Source organism: Ambystoma mexicanum, chromosome 3p (assembly GCF_040938575.1).
Source record: "Ambystoma mexicanum isolate Mex_15411 chromosome 3p, UKY_AmexF1_1, whole genome shotgun sequence".
Classification (NCBI taxonomy): Eukaryota; Metazoa; Chordata; class Amphibia; order Caudata; family Ambystomatidae; genus Ambystoma; species Ambystoma mexicanum.
In genome coordinates, this window is record NC_090925.1 from 829054706 (window position 1) to 829072985 (window position 18280).

Here is an 18280-nt window from a genome sequence, read left to right on the forward strand (position 1 = left end):
TGAAGATCACCTAAAATTTGGGAAATCAATAAAAACCTGGCCCATCAACGCCACAGACTAAATCTGGAAACCAAAAACCGGAAAAAGGACGACTAAACCGGAAAGGACACGGACATCTCCGACCCAAGAGGGCAACCCAACGACGCCTGGACGGGTGACACCGGATAGACTGGAACACAGATGGCACGCACAAACTGAGTCAGCTACCCCAGACAATCCCACCAACACTTTCGCCCGCCCCTTAGTTACCGCCAGGCACCACAGTGATGTGGAATTGTCGAGATATTGGCAATCACCACACTACCTGAGAGGTTGACATTGGCAGGTGCACTGGCTACAGGAGTATGAAGGGAGGATAAGGGGACCTGTGAGAGCATGTTAGAGGTGGGGGCCATAGGAATAAGGAACCTTATATGCCAGTCGGACCCAGATCAGGACAGAGCCGCATCAGGGGAGACTATGCAAGCCGAGCGACTCAACTCAGGATAGAGACGCAAACTAACCAACCCTACTAACAATTTCCCTTTTTACATACACCTCTCAAATTCCAAACCAAACACAACCAAAACCTACAGCACAACAAACTGCACAAACTTCACTACATCGCAACAACAAAACAATAACACACATAGTCTTGCACAACAGTACACGACGACTACCGGCAGCAAACACTGAGGCCGCCAACAGCACATCACTCTTACACTTTTCCTGCAGCCTCCCACTAACTCAACCTCTCATCCTCTTTCAGAGCCGCCAAAGCGCCAGGGGACCACTCCGGTGGTGATAGTGCGCGGTACAAATGTCCTTCAACATTAACATTTTCAATCTCTCATGTGGTTGCGAGTTCCAGAATCGCATTGTTGCTTTGTCTCTACTTCGCTTCTTCCCACCAAGTCTGCAACTCACTCACTCACTTCAGGGTCCCAGACCCTTCCGAAAATGCTATTGTCTCTTGTTCACTTCAGGGTCTCAGAACCTCTGTTATTAGGGTACCAGAACCCATTTCTCTTGGGTGTGTGCCCCTGACTCGCATCATTGTGTATCATCTGCTTAGTTCACTCTCCTGCCAACTTTGCAACTCATTTGTTTTTGGTTTTGGGTGCGTGTTCCAGACTTACAGAGGTGCGTTGTATTAGTTTAGGTCACTCTTGCCATTTATACAACTGTCTCTTGTTTGCTGTAGGGTTCCAGGCCCTCTCTCCAGTTTCTTGGCTCCTCCTGAAGCTTCTCCAGCTCCTAGGCTCATCACCTCTCTTCCTCAGACCTCTTACTGCTCCTGGGCGACCCTTGTGCCTGTTTGCCTCCTCCTTGATGGTCTCCGTGATCACCGGGCAGCTGTGCTCCTTCCAGGAGGCTCTGGCAGCGTTCAGTAATCCAGCCTGGTCTGCAGCGTCCCTACAGACCAAGGCTTCTCTCCGGTTGCATGTTCTGATTCTTCCACGCTTCGTGTCTCATCCGGTTCTGGCGCCTGCTCTTCCTCTTCGGGGGACAGCCCCCACCACCTCTCTCGCATCTGACACTTTCGTTTGAGCCTGAGCTTGAACTTCGTAGGAACTCCCGCATTGGACGATTGTATTTCTCAGCTCATAACTGGCCTTTGGAAACTAGACTGCTCTTTCATTTGCCCCCAAGTTGTCTTTTTAATGTTCGCCATCTTCTTTTAGTAGCATCTTTCAAGCTACGTGCATAATATTTTCTATTTGTTTTTTCTTTATTATGTAGGTTAGTTTGGCTACATGCATGATACTATACATTGTCTGTTTTCAATATTGTCAAGTAGGTTGAATTTGGCTACATGCAAGATATTTTGCATTATCAGGTCCCTCAGTATTGTCATGCAAGTTAATTTGGCTAACTGGATAGCAATATATATTAGCTGCATATGGGGAAGAGGCAGAAGGACTTTGGGTTGGACCCTCTTGGGTGATCCTAATCCCATAAAAGAAATCCAACCTGAAGGCGATTATTTATTATTTTTTTCTCCATCGTTATACCACCCCCAGAGGCACTATTGTTCTGAGGACGCACGTCACAATGTATCAATATGGCTCGTATCTAGTGAGAACCTAGTGATATCTACCCCTGTCAAAGGTACTTTATCTTCTTTTGCGTCATACCTTCTCCTGCCCACAATGGTGAGGAAGGTGCCCTCCAGTGTGTTTTCACTTGACCCAGTCATTGGCATATTAATTTGCTTGCTTATTTGAACGCTACAGTAAATATTCTGTGCATCCTGGAGCCCCTTTGCTGCACCCCCCTATATTTCTGCGGTTTAGTTACTCCTTCCTCTGTGATGGAGAAAGCATTTTGGCCCTTCAAAGCTCCCCTTTATCCTTTCCCGGGCGTCTTGTAACATGTGACAAGGTGCTCAGTGAGTCACAAGACATTTCAGTTTTTATTATAAAAATGTATAAAACTGGCAACTGCGGATCGATGTCTAGAAGGAAACTATGTACACCTTTCCCTCAACCTCAACCTTTGACGGTGCTCCCAACACCCTAACCCAGTCTTCCTACATCAACGGGTTGTAATGCTGTGCCAGTTGACTAAAGCCAAGCTACCCCTGTTCTAGGGAGGGCCTGAAGGCCATGGCCTTCGCTCCCGACTCACTCGGGCACCTCCTAGGAAACCTAGTGGAGTAGTCTTTATCCTGGTTCCCATTTCCATCCCTTTTCCATCAAACTGCCTTTTACTCTCTCTCCCCATACCAGCCTCCTCTCGGACACACACCTCGCTGTCTCTCTCCCCACGCTCAGTTTCCTGGTGTTGCCATTCTATTTCCCTTCTCCTGGCTCTACCCTCCAGTTCTCTCCTGATCTCTCCCTTCACTACTCTGGCTGGTTCTTAAGTCTCTTTCCCACTTCCCCTGTCTTTACCCTTCAACTGTAACGCTCACCTGATTCCCACGGAGGCGCTGATCCCGGCTGGGCTGCTATTGTTTCTTCAATTGAGAAGCGTAGAGCTCGGACGACTCTCAGGACTGGGCTTCCTCTTATCGAATGTCTGACTTGCAGGGTGAGTTTTCTGCAGGTGGAAGAAAAAGGGTTAATCACCGTTTGATGGGATTCCTTCTCCCACCAATCGCCAGTTTCTCCCACAGCCTAGCTTTCTACTTGTCTCGGCGAGCTCTCACCTTAGGCGTATAAATGCTGAGCTCTCCATCCTGCGTCTGGTGCAGGGGTGCGTGGATTCCAGTTACGTCACTGGATGAGTTCAGTGCTGAGGCTCAAGTCTTTTGCGGCCTTAGTTGTGGCACTGGTGCTGGGATGCCGAAGAGCGATGCCGCCGTTACTGCACGAGCGGATGCCTGTAAGTATACTGTAGTCTTTAGGCTTTAAAAGATGGGCACCTGAATAATGTCCCCTTTCCTTTGTTTCAGGCCTCGGGATGCTGTGGGCGTAGTTTTCTGTTGCCGCTGCACGTGCCGATGCACGCAAGTATAATGTTCGTTGGCCGCTTTTAATGGCACCTCTAATAATGTCCTTTTCTAGTTTTCAGGTGCCGGGATGCTGCGGGCTTTATATCCGTTGCCACTGCACGTGCCGATGCACGTAAGTATAATGATCGTTGGCCGCTTTTAATGGCACCTCTAATAATGTCCTTTTTCTAGTTTTCAGGTGCCGGGATGCTGCGGTTGATGCGGCCGCTTCTGCGCGTGCAAAAACTGGTAAGTTAAGATGAATGCGACTGTCTTCACCCGAACCCCATTTTAATTATGTCCTTTGCCTTTCAGGTGCAGAGAAGCTGCCGAAGAGAAGGCCACGGTTAGCTCCGTTGCAATCACGGATGGATCAGGTAAGCGGGCGCGGCTGCGAGCGAGTTGCACTTTTCTAACCTTATGTTTATTCTTTGCAGGTTTTGCCGGTGACTGGATTCCGGGATCTGGTAAGTATTGTTCTGTGTCTTTCTTCATCCACAGGTTGCTGCGCGGAAGCTGAAGATGACTCTGGACCTGGAATGCAGGAGCCGACTCGGTGAGCGTCCTGCTGCTGCTGCAGAATAACGCGAAGCACGTGTTTTCCATCGGGCGTGGTTTAAATAGCAGAGAAGTGCTTCCAGTGTGTGTTCTTCCACCGGTTCCACCCAGGTAAGAAGAGCGTTCCTGAATGGAGGGAATAGTTCCTCCCAGCCCTGATGGCAGGGGACTTCAACCAGACTGGATTGTTCTGGGTAAATATGCAGCATGGTCTGCCTCAGGTAAGTCCACCCAAGCATTATTACACTGTTTATCAATGTGAGCCCGGCGCCTATGGCGCCGGGACTGAAACCCTTCATGAGCCTGGCGCCAAAGGCGCCAGGACACGGTCCAAAGGGCCCCTGTAGGGGTCTGCTGGGTCCGGAGTAGTGGAAGACGGGTCTGCTTCCGAGGGCGCTGGGCCAGTCCTGGCCCCTCGGGAGTAGCGCCCATGACATCAACTTCTTCCTTGCCATAGCCGCTTCCCTCCAAATCTCATTCCTCCCCTCACTGCCCTACCTCTGTCCTCCTGCTTTTCACATACTCCTCCCCTACTCCCAACCGTCTCCTACTCTTCCTCCAAAAATACAGCCAACCCCTTTACCACTTAAACTCAATTAGTTCCCCTTTCTTAAAGCAGGAGGTAATCACTCCAAAGGCTCCTCCAAGTTCTCCACGCGTTACATCCTTCTTTGGTCTTTTGGTCTTCCTTCACCTTCTCTGACCTCGCCCATACACCCCTTACTGTCCGCTGGATCTGCTGGCTTTTTATAGGCCTCAAGTTCCTTCCTAGAAACATCCCTCTGCTTCCATTGGTTACATGAGTCGGCTACTCACCTGGGCCATTGTCGATCTGAGCTCTCCACTTGAGGGGCCAAACATCCTTTGGAAGTCTTCATAAGGATCCATAGCCCTACCCTTTTCTGCCTCCACCTTTGCCATGTGGTCGGTTGTTCACTGCTCTGCTGGATAAAGGAAGTATTTGTCTACAATTGTTTTGGGGTGGTTATCTAATATCTACCCACCCCAACCCCCTTTCTAGTGGTGATCAGCTCCCTGGTGGTTCCAGCGCCTCAGCTGTTGCCCACTGCTCCACTATAGTAAGTCTGAGGTTTGTGGGGTAAGTGTTCGCCTCCTATTTGCCTTCTGATGCCGAAAGCCTAGTCAATTATCATTTTGGGTAACCGGTCCATTCCAGGCAAGGTCTTGTCCGCGGCCCTGGCACATTGTCGTACTTGTAGTTTTTCTTCAAATGATGCTGCTTCCCGTAACTATTATGCGTCCCGGTGCCTGAGGATTCTGGTGAATTCTGGGCACCAGAGTTTCTTAACTACTTGAAACAATAAGAGATCTCGCCAGGACACAGGCTGATTGGCATTGGGACAGAGGCACCCAAGTTGATGCACAACTCTGTACATTCCAGGGAGACAGGAACATGGGTCCCCCTCAGCTCCACGACTCCCCCGATTTTCCCCCCCGACCCCCTTACCCCTTTCACACAACCTCTGCAACCTTGACCGGGCCAAACCCAGGACCCTGTTACCAATACGGGTCTCACTTTTCTTCATACTGTTTACCACTGTGTGGTCACACAACATAAAGAGTTGTCCGTTCAATGAATAGTACCACTTTATTTGCACTTGTGGTTATGTAACTTTTCACAAATCACTCAACCTATGCCCCATGTTCTATACAGGATGCCTGCTGCTCCTTCCTTCTAAACTTTGGTTGGAGAGCTCATTAAGCACAAAGGTTCAGACCTCCCCCTTTGGCAACTTGTTTCTGAGCTCTGTCCGGATTTATAGAGGGTAGCATGTCTGAGTACTTGCAGGTCCAGCCCTTGACTAATACAAATCAACCGGGCCATGAAAACCTACAAAAGTGCATGAGGCAGACTAACATCCATTCTTTGAGATCAAAATAGGAATCAATGGGACATAAAGACTGGCATATAGCTTGCAATCACTTCCCACTTCCCTCATTGGATGCTCTCTAAAAGTCAATGTACAAGCTACGATTGGCTTACGGACTCTAAAAGGACACTCTGCCACATCACTATATAACAGTTTTTATTTATTAATTCTGGGGGGAATATCCTCAGGATATTAATTGCAATGAGTTAGGACGTTAACTCGCCGCTCTTGGGGACTTGGACTGTCAGTTGCAATTCTTCTGCCACTGCCTCACTTTCCGCCCTTTCAAACCCAAGTCGTTAATAGGTGTCGGTTGGCAGAGCTACTGTTCCCCTCTGTTCTCCTGCTTCCCTTTTCTCTGGCTTATTGGTTTTCACTACAGAGGACAAATCTTCAGGTACTGACACAGGTCGGGGAAAACTAGCCCCAATCCACTGTCCTTGCACTTGAAATCTTAGACCTGTTAAGAAAGCATTCCCCCTAGCAGCCATATTACAAGCCACAGCAACATGTCACACCGAGTGGGTACTGTAAATAACTGTCTTTTGAAGAGGGTTTTCCTGGTTCTACGATGACAATACCTAGAATGAGAGGGTTGTACCTTGTCCCGTGAACCTAGTATTGGAGAAAGATTTCCTGGGCATGTTATAACTTTGCTTACGATAAGAGTACAGGGGTATATGGCAGTTTGACAAACTGCCATGTAACAGCAATACCTGGATGTTAATGTTAAAGGATATTTTTACCGTGCGCTATCACCACCGGAAGGGTCCCCTAGCGACTGGCGGCTCTGGAAAACGGGAAGGGATTGGGGGAGTTGAGTTAGTGGGAATGAGCTGGAAAAGTGCAAGAGAGCAGTGATGTGCTGTTGGCAGTCTCAACCCGGTAATTCCGTTGGCTAGACTTGGGGTGTTTTTGGGTCAGTAGCTATCGTGTTCTGTTGTGCGAGTCGGTGTGGTTTGTTTTGTTGTTGCAGTGTAGTGAAGTTTGTGCGGATTGCCGTTTATGGGCTTGTGGTTGTGTTTGGTTAGAGTTTGAGATGTGTATGCAGAGGGGTGAAATTGTTAGTGGATTGGTTATATGGCATAGCTAACATTCACATTTCTATCTAAGTGTGGCACATGCCAATATTCACACTTCTATCCAGGCGTGGCACATGCCAACATCCACAGCTCGATCCCGGTGTGGCACCAGCCACAATCCCAACTAGATGTGACTCTGGCCAGTGTTTACAATTTCAACCAAGCGCGACCCATGCTATCATTCACAATATTATATAAGTTTGGCTCATGCTGATATTCACGATCCTAACTAGATGTGGTGCAGGCTAATGTCTAAGGTTCCAACCAAGTGTGGGAAATGCCAACACTCACCTTTCTATCTAGATGCGACGCAGCCCAGCGTCCACGATTCCATTAGAGTGTGGCACATGCTAACAATCACATCTCTATCTAATTATGGTACATACTGACATTCACTATCCTAACTGGATGAGGTGCAGGCTAATGTCCAAGATTCCATCTAGGTGTGGCACATGCCAGCATTCACGTTTCAGACTAAGTGTGGGGACATGCTGACATTTACATTTCTATGTAGATGCGATGCAGGCTAACCTTCACAATTCCATCTAAGTGTGGTGCATGTATCATTCAGAAACCTGTCTATATGCGACGCAGGCCAAAGTTCACAATTGTGCATGCTAACATTCACAATTCTCTTCAGGTGTGGAAACTGTTAACATTGACAAGTATGCTAGTATGCAATGCAAGGTAACATTCACAATCCTATAAGAATAGAATCGGGCTGATGCTCACAAATATTTCCAAGTATGCCTTGTCTAAGTCTATGGCAGTCTATGTTATGGAAAGGTAAGGTAGAGTGGCGGGGGCTTTCTGGAGTAGAGTAATTGCTCTACCCCCCACCTATGCCACACTTACGGTTTTTGTTGGTGTCTGTTAACTGCTGACTTCACTGGCTTCCCCTGTAGACACCTGCAGGCACACTCTGGAGCCGCCATTGTAGGAGCTGCCCTTAGATTGGGGCCCTTAGCCGTAAGGGCTGCCGGGCAGAGGGCTGCCCTGGGTGTCCATTATAAGGTGGGCAACACAAATCCAGTCCGAGGGGAGGGTGGGAGGTGGGCTTTATGTAACTAGGAAGCGTCCATGGCAGCGGGATCACACGTGGGAATTCGCGTCTGCCGTGCTGTTAAAGATGGTTATTTATTTTTAAAAAGGCGACCGCTTGTGGCGAGGTGTGCAGGAGTTCTGGGCACTCACCTGGTCACGGCAAATGGTGGAAATGGATGTATGATGGCTTTACTTGTTATGTGGTGAGAGTGTCTGGACATATTGAGACAAACGTTGCCATATGTTATGTACTTGAGCATGCTGAATATATGTTTCGAAGGGATTGTATCCTCCGACGTATTCCTTATCTTAGATATCTCTTTCCAGCTTTGCTGGCCTCGGAAATTTTTTCTCTCTAGAGGGCGCTGCGCGTCGATGTCCGCCGAGTCGATGTCCCTCGACAGCCGCCGTGTCGTGTCGTGCCTATAAAGACCGCGCGCAGCGTCCGTTGCTCAGTTCCGTTTTTCCACACTTACTCAGTGCCTCGGAATATCGTTGCTCAGTTTCGTAGATATAATAATCCATTTTCCTCGAGATATTCGATCCATACTTGATGGCTTCCTCGTCTGAACCGACGACCCCTCAGTCCGGCTTTAAAAAATGCAGAGACTGTGGAAAAAAGATGTCGCTAACGGACCCTCACAGGGTCTGTCTGTGGTATTTGGGAGCTGAACACCATTGTTCGGAGTGTGAGGACTGTATGTCCATGACAGCTAAAGCCCTGTAGGAGCGTAGGGGGAAGCTGGAAAAAGGTAAGACTTCTAAAGCTTCTTCTTCCTCGACGAAGTCGAGACATTCGTCTCCTCGTCACCATTCGCGCTCCAGGTCTCGAAGTGGGTCCCATCATTCTTCGAGATCAAAGCACTCGAAAAGGAGACGCCGAAGATCCCCTTCTTCGTCGTCCTCTTCCTCTGTTTCACCTAAGAGAATCCCTTGCCCCACGAAGCATAGTTCCCGGGCTGAATGCGAGGAATTCCGAAAAAATATGATGAGCGTCTTCGAGAAAGCGGCCTCGACCCCCTCGAAGACTGCCGAGAGCGATGCTCTGGTAGAAAGACCCGAAGGTCCAAAACGCTGCAAGTCGCAGCACCCGGCGAAGGAAGCTTCTCGAGCGCGTCACGAACCCTAGAGTAAAGCAAAGACCTTGAATCCTTCTTCGAAGGTTCCGTCGGCGAAGGTTCCGTCGAAGCCGAGGTGGGTGTGATCGACGCCGTTGTCAAAGGGACCTTCGACACACGGGTCTGTCGAATCGACGCCATCCTCAAAACCGGCGTCGACGCCAAGGAAAGTCACGGTTGCGGCGCACCCAGTGGCTATTCCCAGGTCTTCGATGTCGTCGATATCCTCGAGCAGAATTCCGATTCTATCGAAGACCTCGAGGCCTCCACCTTTTGTTTTCGACGCCACTTTCGAAGCCTTCGACGTCGGCGTTGACGACATCGACATTTTCGAGGCCGATTACGACAAGTTTGGCACCCTCTGCCTTGGAGATGGGTTTCACACCCTTTGTGAGCTCAGACCAATTGAGAACAATGTCTTCAATTATGGAAGAGGAAGAACTGTCTGATCAAGAAGAGCCATTTCAGTTGCAGGGATCTGCAACCCCAGTTCAAGAGGAGTTCTCCTCAGAGGAACGCAGATTAAAGGAACTCCATGATTCCTTACATGAGGCAAGTGGTTTAGACACTTCCCCAGAGGTGGAGTTCGCTAGGCCAGACCCGGGGGAGCATGCTGAAACCCCTTATAGAGCCTTAATGGCCAGGATTACAGAATTTATGGGGTGGTCAACACCTTTACCGGCTTTCCAACAGGATGACCTCACGGATATTCTTGATAAAGGTCCACAGGAGGATCCTGTAGTACCTTTTCATAAAGCTCTTCAAAGAAAAATAATAACAAACTGGGAAACCCCAGATGTCGTCCCGGCAGTAAATAAAAAACTGTCTGCTAAATACAGGGTATCTTCTACAGACCCGGAGTTTTTGTCCAAACACCCATCCCCAGAAAGTCTGGTACAGGTAGCATCTTCTACTGACATCAAGACTGCTTACCCTATCGTCCCACAGAACAGGGACGATAAGAAATACGATGCTATGGCTAAGAAAGTCTTTTCGGCATGTAGCATGGCGTTAAAATCTATTAATGCTACTTGCACCCTTGCTAGATTTAGCCATACACTTTGGGAGTGTGCTTCTACAGCGGCTGACTGCATCCCGGAGGGAGAAGAAAGGGAAGCGTTCCTAAATATCATAAGGGACGGTAAAGACACTATGTGCGAATCCCTCCAGACGGGCATTGACTCGACTGACAGTATCAGCAGAGCAATGGCGGCAAGTACAACAACCAGGAGATTTGCTTGGTTGAGAAGTCTGGTTTTGCCCCAGATGTGCACGCCAGGCTCTTGAACATGCCATTTGATGGCTCTTCTTTGTTTGGGAAAAAGGCGGATGACAGTTTAGAAAAACTGCAAACATCAAAGGTAGCAGCAAAATCCCTAGGTGCTGCAATCCGTCAGACACCTTTTCGTCCCACAGGAACCTCTGCGAGAGGCAAGTCTTTTCGCTTCTACTCCGCATTCGGAAGAGGTAGAGGACGACCGGCTCAAAGGGGACAAAGAAGAACTACCCGAGGTGGACGGGGTAGATATTCCAAAGCCGCAGCAACAGCAGGTGCCTCTTTACCATCGGCATCTGCATCAGCCGCCCCTAAACCACTCTGAGTACTTCCCTCACAAGACACCTGTAGGAGGCAGGTTAACTCAACATCTGGCGGAATGGCAGGCTATCACGTCAGATGCTTGGGCATTGGAGACAGTTGCACAAGGTTACTGCCTGCCTCTCCTACGCATACCTCAGAGTCATCCACCGGGGATCAGCTCTCAAAAAGCTCCAGATCCGCTCCTCTTGCAGGAAATTTTAGACCTGCTAGAGAAAGGTGCCATAGAACCAGTACCTGTAGCGGAGAGGAACAAGGGCTGGTACTCCCCTTACTTTCTCATACCAAAGAAAGACAGAGGACTGAGACTCATCTTGGACTTGCGGGAATTGAACAAATTCCTCAGGAAAGACAAATTCAAGATGGTAGCTCTCTCTCCGATCCTTCAGGCCCTTCAGTTCCAGGACTGGTTGGTATCTCTGGACCTTCAGGACGCTTATTTCCATGTGCCAATCCATCTCAAACACAGGAAATACCTGAGGTTCGCAATTGGCAACTCATTATCAATTTCGAGTTCTGCCATTTGGGCTGACCTCCGCCCGAGGGTCTTCACCAACTTAATGTCGGTAGTGTCTGCAAGTCTAAGGAGGGAAGGGATTCACGTCTACCCCTACCTGAAAGATTGGTTGATCAGAGCTGTATCTTCGGAACAAGCTCAGATCCAGCTAGATTATGTTTGCCACTCCCTTCACAGACTGGGCTTCTCCCTCAATTTAAAGAAGTCACAAATGATACCATCGCAGAGACTCCAGTTCATCGGAGCGATCCTGGACACTTCCCTGGGAAAAGCCTCGCCACCAGAGGTGAGGGCTCAATATATTCTGCAGATGGGCACCAAGTTTCAAAATGCCCAACGTCTCCCAGCCTTCGACTTTTTGAGGTTGCTAGGCCTCATGGCATCCTGCATTTTCCTAGTGCTAGAGGCTCGCCTGAGAATGAGATCTCTCCAGTGGGCACTGAGAACTCAGTGGTCACAATTCTCAGGGAGAATGACAGATCTTCTTCAGGTTCCCGACAGGGTGGCTCGAGACCTTCAGTGGTGGGCCTGTCAGGAAAACATTCTGAAAGGAGAGCAGTTTTGGCAACCTTGGCCGGAGATAACAGTAGTCACGGATGCCTCAATTATGGGGTGGGGAGCCCACGCCAACGACTTGACGATCAGTGGTCATTGGTCTCCATCGGAGTCCAGACTACATATCAACCTGTTAGAGCTGAGGGCCATCAGACTTGCGCTGAAGGCTTTTCTGCCATCTCTACAAGGAAAGAATGTCCTGATAATGACGGACAACACAGTGGCCATGCATTACCTCAACAAAAGAGGAGGCGTAGGATCACTACCACTGTGCAGAGAGGCGATGCAGCTCTGGTTTTGGGCAATCCAAGAAGGAATCTCTATCGGCAGTTCACCTAGCCGGAGAGAAGAACTTAACAGCGGACGCTCTGAGCAGGCAGAGCACAGTCTCCCACGAGTGGGAACTAGCTCAGGAAGTCCTTCAAGAGATCTTCGCCCTTTGGGGAACCCCTCAGGTGGATCTGTTCGCCACCAGTGTCAACGGGAAGTGCGATCTGTTCTGTTCAAGGGAATTTCCCCCGAGAGGAGCTCTGGGAGACGCGTTCATAGTGGACTGGGAGTTTCCACTCCTGTATGCGTTTCCACCAGTCCCTGTCATTCCTCAAATGATCAGGAGGTTGAGAAGATTCCAGAAAACCATGATCCTAATTGCCCCGGATTGGGCCAGGTGAACGTGGTACCCGGACCTTCTAGACTTGGCCATCTGCCCTCCAATTCGACTTCCACTCAGAGAGAATCTGCTCTCACAGAAGGGAGGTCAGGTTCTCCATCCAGACATCAAAACCCTCAACCTTCACGCTTGGCTTCTGAAAGGCTGAGGTACAAGGATTGGGACCTCCCTGATGACGTTATGGAGGTGTTGCTTTCGGCAAGAAAGCCAGCAACAAAATCTTTATACCGCTGCCGTTGGAACAGATTTTGCAGCTGGTGTAGAGAAGAGAATATCGACCCCTTTTCATGTGGTACACCAACGGTGTTATCCTTTCTACTCTACTTGGCAAATTCAGGCCTTCAAGTTGGCACTATCAAGGGCTATCTTGCAGCGCTATCCATCTTTAAGCGCACTGCGGAAGAACGATCCTATTTCAAGTTACCCTTGGTAATACAGTTTCTAAAGGGGTTAACTAACGTTTATCCCCCAAGACCATTCCAGGTTCCCCTATGGGATTTAAATTTAGTCCTAACTTTCCTGATGGGCACACCTTTCGAACCACTCCACTCTTGTTCGTTAAGGTTTCTTACCCTTAAGACTGTTTTATTAGTAGCACTTACATCTGCTAGAAGGGTAAGCGAGTTACAAGCTCTTTCTTGTAAACCCCCTCATACAATCTTTCACAAAGACAAAGTTGTTCTTCAAGTGAAGCCTAATTTCCTCCCAAAGGTGGTTTCTGAATTTCATATCACACAGAAGATTACCCTTCCATCTTTCTATCCTCCTCCCCATCCGGGGAAAGAGGAAGAGAGGTTGTTACACAGGCTGGACCCAAGAAGGGCTTTAAGTTTTTACATTAGTAGACTGGCTAGGATAAGACAAGCAGACCAGCTGTTTGTAGGCTACGCAGGTCACAAGCTGGGGCTACCAATAACTAAGCAGACCATTTCCAGATGGATTATTTTAGCCATTTTGGAATGTTATAAACTGGCAGGAAAAGAGCCCCCTCAAAATCTTAGGGCTCATTCGACCAGAGGTATCGCAGCTTCATCGGCCCTCAAAAGAGGAGTGCTGGTTCGAGACATATGTGCGGCTGCCACATGGTCGTCCGTCCATACCTTTACAGGGTTTTACAACTTGGATTCCTCCTCCAGTCAGGAAACTAGGTTTGGAAGGGTAGTATTGCACTCTATTCATCAATAAGAGGAAGCATGAAGTCAGTACTCCCACCTCCAATAATAGAATACTGCTATGGGAGCCTATCTAACATAAGGAATACGTCGGAGGACACAATCCCTTCGAAGAACAAGTTACTTCTTACCTTGTAACGTTCTATCGATGGGATGTTCCTCCGACGTATTATTTATCGACCCTCCCATCCATCCCCGCAGTACTACTTCCCTTGTTGCAGCTTACGCTCCTTCAGGGTGATTAGTCTAGTCCAGAAAGAATTATTGTGGGCTACAAAACGGAACTGAACAACGGACGCTGCGCGCGGCCTTTATAGGCAGGATGACGTCGATACGGAGGCTGTCGAGGGACATTGACTCGGCGGACGTCGACGCGCAGCGCCCTCTAGAGAGAGAAAATTTCCGAGGCCAGCAAAGCTAGAAAGAGATATCTAAGATAAGGAATACGTCAGAGGAACATCCCATCGAAAGAACGTTACAAGATAAGAAGTAACTTGTTCATCTCTCTGGTGCACATGTCTGTTTAGGCTGGGTGGGCATTGCATCTGTTTGTGTGTTCATTCATTGTGAAAAAGTCAGAATCCACTTTGTCAAGACTTGCTCTCTTATTCCTACAGATGGAAACCACTCTCAAAATTGCTCTGGCACATAAAGCTGGGCCGAATTCCAGGCACCTGTTTCAAGTAGGTCACTAATGACTCAATTTTAAAATTGCTTGATAATTTATTTTCTCTCCTGTAACTTGAGCCACAGTGTTCATCAGTTCTCATGCATTTGTATCCCATATTGTTAGTCTTGGTGGGGAAGCTATTGATTGAATAGTCGTGAAATAAGAAATGTCCACTGATTGCACTGTTCAGGTGCGCTGTGCATTGATGGATGTGAAAAGTTAACACTGGTGGGTAGTGCAGGGAGACGGTCCTTTTGGACAGTGGAAGGGCTTCAGACAGTGAAAAGCTGGTGGTGGTCCTGGGAATTGAGAAGCTAGTGCTGCTAGGCAGTGTGAGGAGCTTGTGGACCTTGAGGAGCTGTTGGGCTTTGCAATTAACTTGCGCTGGCTGGTGGTGTGAAGAGTTTATGGGCTTGCTGTGTAACCGGCACTGGAGCGATTTGCAATTAGTTGGCGCTGGAATCATGAGGGTTCGGGTACCCTGGTGGACGGGCAGCAGAGTGGGCAATTATAAAAATGTACAGAAGACCTGCTGCCGCAGGTTAATACTTGGGCGGTTACTGATTCTAAACCTTATTGTATCAACCAATGGTATAACTGGCGATTCAATCACAAAAATCATTTTGGTGCCTTGAAAAACAGACCAATAGCAGGTGTTCATAAAACATGAAAATATTGTGTTGCTAATCAAGGATAGTACAAAACATTTCAAACTACAATGCTCAACATTTTCATATCTAGTGTTGTAGATGTACATCTGCAGTGTTCAGTATGCTACAGTCATCCACAAGTAAAGATAAAGTGGATAAATAACCCATGGAAGGTGCAAAGGACCCAGTGCTAAAACAGATGTGAAGACCTAGAGCTGGTCGTCGCAGAAAACCCAAGATGGAAAAAAAAATCTTTAAAAATGAGAATATATACATGAAAATTCACTCTTCGTGCAAATTTCAATAAACATTCATTTAAATCGAACGGACTGTGTCCTAGGTCCTACCGTTCAAAAGTGTATTTTAATCTCAGTTTATATCATAAGAAAAAACAACTAAATGCTCCAATTATTGAGTGTGAAAAATACACTTCCTAATTAAACTCTGTTTACATGCTATTCCCTTGGTATGGGAAATGATCTGCCAACGCGATAAGGGGCAAATACTTGACAGGAAAACTGCCCGTTGGTGGCAGGGTTGGTCCAACAGCAGGACCGCACGTGAGCCCCCGTCGAGGTTGCGTTTCAGCTGCAGTATAGAAGTGTCAGCCACCTTCGTCAGGGTGTCATTAGAAGACCCAAGAGAGTCTGTGATCCCTTATTTTCACAAATGGACCGCATTGGGCAAGCGTTTCACTGGGGCTACCAGGCTCAGATCAACTGGGGATGGATAGGAGTCTGATGCTCTAATGGATATTTCTTGGTGTTCCAAAGTAAGAAGGACGACTCCAAACTTGTTTCATATTGCGGGCTCATCCTTTCCTTTAAGGGAATGGAAGAAGTCTGCTATTTGGGGATCAGTCACCAACGTTGCTGCGATGTTAGACTGGTAACGGCTGGATGCCTCAATGTTCGTACGTGGCCTGGCACCATGAATCATAATCCAGATAGATTTCCGGAATTGTAAAAGAGAACGCCCGGTAATGGCTCTGAAGGCTGAAAACCGATGCCGACATTTTTTTAGTTCTGGTGCAGGCTCAGACTGGGCTATAGGGCAATAAGCTCATAGCGGAACCAAAAACACAAAATACTGGCGTGGGTTTTTTTTTTTTTTGGTCAATGCAGGCCAGTTTGATTAGTTACTTGACTATGCAGCTAGCAGTTTGAACCAGTGTTGCTGAATAATTATTCTTTAAAATGCCCAATTTGCATCACATTTTATCAAGAAATTCCCCCTTGCGTACTATTCAAACAGTGTCACAAAAGGAAAGAATAGCCATTTGCAACTGTGGGCCTCTTTTTCATTGGTTGCCGAGACAATTGTATGGCCCAGTCCGACCCTGTGCTGGTGGGTAGTGGGAGGAGACGGGTCTTGTGGGCAGTGTTTGAATCTCACATTTGAAGAAGGCAGTGATTTGCAGGATTCTTCTTTCACCAAACCCCTACCCCTTAAATCCTTGTAAAACGCTTAAAACCGATTCAGTTTGCAGTGTGCTTTGCACAATAGATTACACCTCATATGACTTGATCTCTAGCCTTGAGGAGTTTAGTGAACAATTAAAATAAGGTGAATTTTCTAAGTTGAGCCGCACCTTGGAGCGGTGGCTGATGTTGGTTGCTGTTGTGATTTGCTTGCACCCTATGTTGCAACATGCTTTTCCATAACACCTCTGCTTTACTGCTCCCTATGCAGGCTATGTAGGAAGGGCTGCATATTGCCCAGCAAGGAAGACCAGGCACTCCTCGGACGGTATCCTGGAACAAGGTACGTGTCATCAGATGCACAGGGTGGGGGTGGATGATGGTGGGTTCTAGGGAAAGGCAAGTCACAAAGGGGTTCATAGGCGGCAGAAGTCATCACGTTTTGGTGGTAATGCAGTGTGCGTAAGAGGTTTCTTATGGGGAGCAGGTAGAAAATGTTATGTATTTGAAGACTATCTGTATTGGCTTGAATATACTGACTCAAAGTTGTACAGCTCATATTTGTATGCCTGGTTTGCAGACTTCAACATGGATGTAAAGAAGAGGGAGGAGGTATGGCTCAACAAGGGTGGTGACAAAGTAATTTGGAAATTATGCCCGTTCAAATTAATCAGAGATCTGTAGTGCATATGTTGGGCATTATGAGACATAACTTGGTAAAGTATCCCAGGTCAGAATGCAAGTTTTATTTGTTGGTTTCTGTGCCGTCTACCTGTGCTGATTCCGGTGTTTTCTTCTGTAGGTATCGGGTGTTCTTGAAAGGACAATGTTGTGGAAGACATTGATGAGACTGGAAATGGGAGGGTGTGGAGGGTCATTGCCCTCCTTACACCCTGCCCTTGGGTGGTCCACACTCAGGCATCACTCCACTTCTGCTACCGACCACAGCCAAATTGAGCTTGCCCGGGAAAGATCCAAGACGGTCACCTCCTTCTACAACCAGTCTAGCATTGACCTTGCTGCAGAGAAGGTGAGGGGTGCACAAGAGCATGGCGGAACAGCCTATATAGGGCCCTTTGAGGTGCTACTTTAGCTTTGGGGAGGAGACACCTTATCTAAGCCCGGACAATTTGAGCCGTAGTAGCGTGTGAAGGTCCTCCTATATTATGAACGCTGCAGGGATCCAAGTTAGTCATTTCAAGCAGTGTGCCTGTTGAGATCGAACTTGTCCCCTTGAACAGCAGTTGCAGCCTTGGAAGGACCATGATATCAATGGCCCATCAAACACTCTGCTGAAACTTGAGGGACAGGATTGCCTTGTAACCATGGATGTGCAGTAATACATTGTATGCAATAATTAAGCTTTATTCTTAGTTTGTATCTCTTATATGCACTCTAATAGGTGGTGTCTTTACTCAAATGTATTGTATTAAGTTTAGCAATCTCAGAAGATTGAAGCATTGAGTCATTGAGTTACTTTGCTAGAATTCAAACTTGTGACTGTAGGTCACTCCCAGATCTCTGGGACTGCTTCGACCCCTTGAAGATCCCATCCAAAGTGGCAGGTACACCTTGGCTTGGCAGCTACTAGGCCAGTAACTGCATTCTTGCTGTATGTATGGTCTCCTAACTCCTAGAAGCCATTGGGAAGTAAGCAGCGCAAGCAAGTTTAGCTTTGTGGGGAATGACATAGCAGGGCATTGCCGGAGGGTAAGTACTTTAAAGGCAGGTCACACTTTTAATTTGACCGAAGACCGCAGCTATGACACACTATATTTGCTTGGTTGTGTCACATTGTGTCAAGGGAAGGTAAGCTGGTACACATTTCAATGAAATCTGTGAAATTTGGTTTCTCGTTCCATATAAATCTCTCCTCAAAACTATCCTTGTTTGTTTGCAAGCTCTCCACGCAATGT

At 47.8% G+C, this 18280-nt stretch overlaps 1 protein-coding gene across 6 annotated transcripts in view; it reads left to right on the forward strand.

The window, feature by feature from the left end:
• Positions 1-18280, forward strand: part of BCKDK (branched chain keto acid dehydrogenase kinase) — a 744533-nt gene that overhangs the window by 350840 nt on the left and 375413 nt on the right. For all 6 annotated transcript variants that reach the window (XM_069651902.1, XM_069651905.1, XM_069651903.1 and 3 more), the window contains 3 exons: positions 14241-14306; positions 16636-16707; positions 17167-17394. In XM_069651902.1, coding sequence (XP_069508003.1) covers positions 17191-17394 — 204 coding nt within the window. In that variant the 5' untranslated portion in view covers positions 14241-14306; positions 16636-16707; positions 17167-17190. The remainder of the gene's footprint in view (positions 1-14240; positions 14307-16635; positions 16708-17166; positions 17395-18280) is intronic.